The sequence below is a fragment of the Coregonus clupeaformis genome, chromosome 24 (assembly GCF_020615455.1).
Source record: "Coregonus clupeaformis isolate EN_2021a chromosome 24, ASM2061545v1, whole genome shotgun sequence".
In the NCBI taxonomy this organism is placed as follows: Eukaryota; Metazoa; Chordata; class Actinopteri; order Salmoniformes; family Salmonidae; genus Coregonus; species Coregonus clupeaformis.
Window position 1 is genome coordinate 50,887,224 of NC_059215.1, and position 8,136 is coordinate 50,895,359.

Genomic DNA, 8,136 nt, shown 5'->3' on the forward strand with positions numbered 1-8,136 from the left:
TCCATAAACGTCTTCAATAGACCAGTTAGAACCATGAGCTGTTGGATAGCCTCCAAGCATGGTGAAGCTAGCTGCTGGTAGATAGCCTAGTTGTTTCTTCCTGATGTGAAAGCAGGAATCAACCAATAATGTATTGGAAAATCTACGCCGATTGTTATTGAGGCAAATTTAGAGCAATATTCATGCCTTGGGCTGTAATGAAATAAAATAAATAAATAATTTCGGTGTCTCCCTGACGTGACAGTAAATTAATATTATCTTACTATTAATCTTATTTACTATTAATCGTTATGAAGTGCAAATGTATCTGACAGCTTACAAAATAATGTCAAAGTACCATCCTCTTATATTTGTATTTATGATGGATCCCCATTAGTTCCTGCCAAGGCAGCAGGTACTCTTCCTGGGGTCCAGCAAAATGAAGTCAGTTATATGAAAAAAATGACACATTAAGTGTGTGCCCTCAAGCCACTACTCTACTACCACATATCTACAACACAAAATCCATTTGTACGTGTGTGTATGCATGTGTCTGTGCCTGTGTGTGTCTCTTCACAATCCCTGCTGTTCCATAAGGTGTATTTATATCTGTTTTTTAAATCTGAATTTACTGCTTGCATGAGTTACTTGATGTGGAATAGAGTTGCATGTAGTCATGGCTCTATGTAGTACTGTGTGCCTCCCATAGTCCGTTCTGGACTTGGGGACTGTGAAGAGACCTCTGGTGGTATGTCTTGTGGGGTATGCATGGGTGTCTGAGCTGTGTGCTAGTAGTTTAAACAGACAGCTCGGTGCAATGAACATGTCAATACAGTGGGGAAAAAAGTATTTAGTCAGCCACCAATTGTGCAAGTTCTCCCACTTAAAAAGATGAGAGAGGCCTGTAATTTTCATCATAGGTACACGTCAACTATGACAGACAAAATGAGAAAAAAAAATCCTGAAAATCACATTGTAGGACTTTTAACTAATTTATTTGCAAATTATGGTGGAAAATAAGTATTTGGTCAATAACAAAAGTTTCTCAATACTTTGTTATATACCCTTTGTTGGCAATGACACAGGTCAAACGTTTTCTGTAAGTCTTCACAAGGTTTTCACACAGTGTTGCTGGTATTTTGGCCCATTCCTCCATGCAGATCTCCTCTAGAGCAGTGATGTTTTGGGGCTGTCGCTGGCCAACATGGACTTTCAACTCCCTCCAAAGATTTTCTATGGGGTTGAGATCTGGAGACTGGCTAGGCCACTCCAGGACCTTGAAATGCTTCTTACAAAGCCACTCCTTCGTTGCCCGGGCGGTGTGTTTGGGATCATTGTCATGCTGAAAGACCCAGCCACGTTTCATCTTCAATGCCCTTGCTGATGGAAGGAGGTTTTCACTAAAAATCTCACGATACATGGCCCCATTCATTCTTTCCTTTACACGGATCAGTCGTCCTGGTCCCTTTGCAGAAAAACAGCCCCAAAGCATGATGTTTCCACCCCCATGCTTCACAGTAGGTATGGTGTTCTTTGGATGCAACTCAGCATTCTTTGTCCTCCAAACACGACGAGTTGAGTTTTTACCAAAAAGTTATATTTTGGTTTCATCTGACCATATGACATTCTCCCAATCCTCTTCTGGATCATCCAAATGCACTCTAGCAAACTTCAGACGGGCCTGGACATGTACTGGCTTCAGCAGGGGGACACGTCTGGCACTGCAGGATTTGAGTCCCTGGCGGCGTAGTGTGTTACTGATGGTAGGCTTTGTTACTTTGGTCCTAGCTCTCTGCAGGTCATTCACTAGGTCCCCCCGTGTGGTTCTGGGATTTTTGCTCACCGTTCTTGTGATCATTTTGACCCCACGGGGTGAGATCTTGCGTGGAGCCCCAGATTGAGGGAGATTATCAGTGGTCTTGTATGTCTTCCATTTCCTAATAATTGCTCCCACAGTTGATTTCTTCAAACCAAGCTGCTTACCTATTGCAGATTCAGTCTTCCCAGCCTGGTGCAGGTCTACAATTTTGTTTCTGGTGTCCTTTGACAGCTCTTTGGTCTTGGCCATAGTGGAGTTTGGAGTGTGACTGTTTGAGGTTGTGGACAAGTGTCTTTTATACTGATAACAAGTTCAAACAGGTGCCATTAATACAGGTAACAAGTGGAGGACAGAGGAGCCTCTTAAAGAAGAAGTTACAGGTCTGTGAGAGCCAGAAATATTGCTTGTTTGTAGGTGACCAAATACTTATTTTCCACCATAATTTGCAAATAAATTCATAAAAAATCCTACAATGTGATTTTCTGGATTTTTTTTCTCATTTTGTCTGTCATAGTTGACGTGTACCTATGATGAAAATTACAGGCCTCTCTCATCTTTTTAAGTGGGAGAACTTGCACAATTGGTGGCTGACTAAATACTTTTTTTCCCCACTGTATTTCTCACAAGTACAAGTATTGATGAAGTCAATCTCTCCTCTACTTTGAGCCAGGAGAGATTGACATGCATATTTATAATGTTAGCTCGCTGTGTACATTTAAGGGCCAACCGTGCTGCCCTGTTCCGGGTCAATTGTAATTTTCCTAAGTCTATCTTTGTGGCACCTGACCACATGACTGAACAGTAGTCCAGGTGCGACAGAACTAGAGCCTGTAGGACCTGCCTTGTTGATAGTGTTGTTAAGAAGGCAGAGCAAAGCTTATTATGGACAGGCCTCTCCCCATCTTAGCTACTGTTGTATCAACATGTTTTGACCATGAATGTTCACAATCCAGAGTTACTCCAAGCAGTTGTGTCTTCAACTTGCTCAATTTCCACATTATTCATTACAAGATTTAGTTGAGGTTCAGGATTTAGTGAATGATTTGTCCCAAATACAATGCTTTTAGTTTTAGAAATATTTAGGACTAACTTATTTCTTGCCACCCATTCTGAAACTGACTGCAGCTCTTTGTTAAGTGTTGCAGTGATTTCACTTGCTGTGGTAGCTGATGTGTACAGTGTTAAGTCATCAGCATACATAGACACACAGGCTTTCCTCAGAGCCAGTGGCAGGTCATTAGTAAAGATTGAAAAAAGTGAGGGGCCTAGCCAGCTGCCCTGTGGAATGCCTGACTCTACTTGGACTATGTTGGAGAGGCTTCCATTAAAGAACCCCCTCTGTGTTCTGTTAGACAGGTAACTCTAGATCCACAATATTGCAGGGGATGTAAAGCCATAACACATACGTTTTTCCAGCAGCAGATTATGATTGAAAATGTCAAAAGCTGCACTGAAGTCTAACAAAACAGCTCCCACAATATTTTTATTATCAATTTCTTTAAACTAATCATCAGTCATTTGTGTAAGTTCCGTACATGTTGAATGCCCTTCCCTATAAGCGTGCTGAAAATATTTTGTTCATTTGTTTATTGTGAAATAGCTTTGTATCTGGTCAAACACCATTTTTTCAAAAAGTTTACTAAGGGTTGGTAACAAGCTGATTGGTCGGCTGTTTGAGCCAGTAAAGGGTGCTTTGCTATTCTTGGGTAGCGGAATAACTTTTGCTTCCCTCCAGGCCTGAGGGCACATACTTTCATGTAGCCTTAGATTGAAGAGATGGCAAGTAGGAGTGGCAATATCGTCCGCTATCATCCTCAGTAATTTTCCATCCAAGTTGTCAGACCCAAGTGGCTTGTCATTGTTGATTGACAACAATCCATTTTTCACCTCTTCCACACTCACTTTATGGATTTAAAAATTACAATGCTTGTCTTTCATAATTTGGTCAGTTACGCATAGATGAGTAGGTTCAGAAGTTGTTGGCATGTCATGCTTAAGTTTACTAATCTTGCCAATGAAAAAATTATTAAAGTAGAAGGGCAATATCAGTGGGTTTTGTGATGAAGGAGCCATCTATTTCAATGAATGAATGTATTTTTTCCCAACATTGTATTTAAGGTGCTCCAAAGCTTTTTACGATCATTCTTTATGTCGTTTATCTTTGTTTCATAGTATAGTTTCTTCTTCTTTTTGTTGAGTTTAGTCACATAATTTCTCAATTTACAGTACGTTTGCCAATCTGCTGTGCAGCCAGACTTATTTGCCATTCCTTTTGCCTCATCCCTCTCAACCATACAATTTTTCAATTCCTCATCAATCCATGATTATTAGTAACTGGAATAAACTATTTCATAAATGTGTCGAGTGCAGCGTCTGGTTGCTCTTCATTACACACCACAGACCTGCAACATAGGAATCACTACAAAACGTATTTTATGACCTCTCATACACTATATTAGGCCCAGCCTTTTGAACTTTGGTTTTCCTAGATATGGCTACTATATTATGATCATTACATTCAATGGATTTGGATACTGCTTTAGAGCAGATTTCTGCAGCATTAGTAAAGATGTGATCAATACATGTGGATGATTTCATTCCTGTGCTGTTTGGAAATAGCCTGGTAGGTTGACTGATAACCTGAACCAGGTTGCAGGCACTGGTTACAGTTTGAAGCTCTTTCTTGAGTGGGCAGCTTGATGAAAGCCAGTCAATATTTAGGTCACCCAGAAAATATACCTCTCTGTTGATATCACATACATTATCTCTAAACTTTACAGGAATACGATTCTGAACATAAACGGGAACACCTCCACCATTGGCATTCCTGCATTCGCTTCTGAAGATGTTGAAACCATGTATTGCTAACACTGTATCGTCAAAGGTATTATCTAAGTGAGTTTCAGAGATAGTCAGTATATGAATGTTATCTGTTACTAGCAAGTTATCAATTTCATTAACCTTGTTTCTTAGGCTACATATGTAATGTGGGCTATTTTTAGCACTTTTCTGGGATTCTTGATTGTTTTTATTGCTTTACTGGGAGGCTTATCAGAGGTAGACATGACAGTGATATTTATGTTTGAGCTGTGGACTTCCTACTCAAGTAAACCGCCTCAGTGCTAACAGTATAACTCAGGTTCATAGGCGCATGATTACTGCATTCAATAGCTGTAGGATTGACAGAGGCATTCAGGGGAGTTAGAGGGACATAAATTAGGTTCCTTACATTATGACTGCCAACGCCCCTGGGACAATGTACATTTGCAGCAGCCCTACGACAACTCAGCGACACAATGGTAGGGATTATCTGAGCAGGGCTTGGGTCACTGATAAGTCATTGTCTCAACAAAGCCTTGAAATATGACCCTACACATATGGACCAGGACTATGACCCACTTGAACCCAGTAAAATGACACATAGACAAACGGGAAAATGAAACATTCATTCTTCCTTCCTGGAATATATTTTGATGCAAGCACAATGACATGTATGGCAGTGACTTCAAAGTCTGTTGTTGGACAGATTAGGGTGAGGAGCTTTAGAATAGGATTAAAACACACTGGAGTGACTGTAGCCCGGAGGAAGGAGGGTTATGGGCAAGAAACCCAGTATACAGTCTGAGCCATTACTATGACAACGTATTGGATAAAGGACCCTTTGTGCGTGCAGAGTCGTGACATCTGACATGTATTTTAATTAATATTGAGTCGATCAATCATGACGGTTTTCACAAGGGACAGAATTAATTGTTGATTTGATGTGGGAGAGCACTTGGAAGTGTTTTTGAGAAGTGCATCTCTTGTCAAATGTAATGTTAATATTTCCAAACCCACAGTAAGATGACTGATCCATACATTGCCCACAGAAAATAGGTCACAACTTAAAGGCAAAGGTTGGTTTGCGTATGAGTGTGTGTGTGTGTGTGCGTATGAGTGTGTGTGTGTGTGCATTTTCATCCATGTCTGTATGAGTGTGTGTGTGTGTGTGCATGTGTTTGTGGGCGCCTTCCATGTGTGTGTGTGGGCAGGGGGCATGTGGAAATGAGGGGAGGCTGCTGTTGTTTTATGTTGGCAGGGCTCCAGTTCCATGGAGGCTGTATGAATATTGATCGGTAGAACCGTGCACCGGGCTGCAAGCTGATACATTTGGACAATAGATGCAAAATGTGGTTTGAAAGTTTATTTGCACATAGCTACTAATACAGTATGTATACTATGTAAACTAATGTGTACATCTGACTGAATGGAGAAAGCTTTCTTTGGTGTATGTTCCTAGACACCACCACAGGACCAGTGCCCAGAGCGAGGTGTATGTTCCTAGACACCACCACAGGACCAGTGCCCAGAGCGAGGTGTATGTTCCTAGGCACCACCACAGGACCAGTGCCCAGAGCGAGGTGTATGTTCCTAGACACCACCACAGGACCAGTGCCCAGAGCGAGGTGTATGTTCCTAGACACCACCACAGGACCAGTGCCCAGAGCGAGGTGTATGTTCCTAGACACCACCACAGGACCAGTGCCCAGAGCGAGGTGTATGTTCCTAGACACCACCACAGGACCAGTGCCCAGAGCGAGGTGTATGTTCCTAGACACCACCACAGGACCAGTGCCCAGAGCAAGGTGTATGTTCCTAGACACCACCACAGGACCAGTGCCCAGAGCGAGGTGTATGTTCCTAGACACCACCACAGGACCAGTGCCCAGAGCGAGGTGTATGTTCCTAGACACCACCACAGGACCAGTGCCCAGAGCGAGGTGTATGTTCCTAGACACCACCTCAGGACCAGTGCCCAGAGCGAGGTGTATGTTCCTAGACACCACCACAGGACCAGTGCCCAGAGCGAGGTGTATGTTCCTAGACACCACCACAGGACCAGTGCCCAGAGCGAGGTGTATGTTCCTAGACACCACCACAGGACCAGTGCCCAGAGCGAGGTGTATGTTCCTAGACACCACCACAGGACCAGTGCCCAGAGCGAGGTGTATGTTCCTAGGCACCAGGACATGGCCAGTGCCCAGAGCGAGGTGTATGTTCCTAGGCACCAGGACATGGCCAGTGCCCAGAGCGAGGTGTATGTTCCTAGGCACCACCACAGGACCAGTGCCCAGAGCACCAGGACATGGCCTAGGCACCAGGACATGGCCAGTGCCCAGAGCGAGGTGTATGTTCCTAGGCACCAGGACATGGCCAGCGCCCAGAGCGAGTTGTATGTTCCTAGGCACCACCACAGGACCAGTGCCCAGAGCGAGGTGTATGTTCCTAGGCACCAGGACATGGCCAGCGCCCAGAGCGAGGTGTATGTTCCTAGGCACCAGGACATGGCCAGCGCCCAGAGTGGGTGTCCATTAAGATGAAACTATATCATCATCCAGTGTCATTTCACCATCTTAAGCGTTTCCATTTGGGTCTGTCTATACCCCTACTAACGATATGCACTGCTATACCACTAGTAAAGATATGTACTGCTAAACCACTACTAAAGATATGCACTTCTCAAATCAAATCAAATCAAATTTTATTGGCCACATGCGACGAATACAACAGGTGCAGACATTAGAGTGAAATGCTTACTTACAGCCCTTAACCAACAGTGCATTTACAGTGGGGGAAAAAAGTATTTAGTCAGCCACCAATTGTGCAAGTTCTCCCACTTAAAAAGATGAGAGAGGCCTGTAATTTTCATCATAGGTACACGTCAACTATGACAGACAAATTGAGAAAAGAAAATCCAGAAAATCACATTGTAGGATTTTTAATGAATTTATTTGCAAATTATGGTGGAAAATAAGTATTTAGTCACCTACAAACAAGCAAGATTTCTGACTCTCACAGACCTGTAACTTCTTCTTTATGTCATGAGCACTCTCTCTCCCTGGTAGCAACATTAATTGCATTCAATTATCTTCCACTCTGCTCACCTCCCTCTCTCTACTCAGCCTAACTAGCTCCACCTGCCCTGCTCTGCTCTTGTTACCTGGCCAGCTGCACTGCATTTCCCACTCACCATCCTCACCTTGCCTCACTCTGTTCTAATTACTCTGCCAGCTGAACTGCATTTCCCCACTACCTCTCCCAGTATATCAAGCCCTGGTTTTCAGCCAAGCCCTGTCAGATCGTCTTCAAACCCGGACCAGTAACCTGCCTGTCTGCGCTCTGACTCCTGTTTGTGATACCGATCCTTTCTTGACTGCCTCCTTGTTCTACTGCCCCGTCTATCCCAACCTGCCTTCTGGACCTCGACTACTCTCCGATCTTCAGCCCCTCCGGTCTCCGACCACCAGATGAGCGTGCCCAGACGTTTCACCACCCTCAGCCCGATACGCCGCTCCATC

The 8,136-nt window shown here is 43.6% G+C and overlaps 1 protein-coding gene across 1 annotated transcript; it reads left to right on the top strand.

Annotated features, from left to right (window-relative positions):
* The first annotated feature begins 5,030 nt into the window (after positions 1-5,030).
* On the top strand, positions 5,031-7,158 carry LOC123481821 (histidine-rich glycoprotein-like). Its single transcript, XM_045206929.1, has 2 exons — positions 5,031-5,056; positions 6,078-7,158. The coding sequence occupies exons 1-2, from the start codon at positions 5,031-5,033 to the stop codon at positions 7,156-7,158; spliced, it is 1,107 nt and encodes a 368-aa protein (XP_045062864.1).
* Positions 7,159-8,136: the final 978 nt, after the last annotated feature.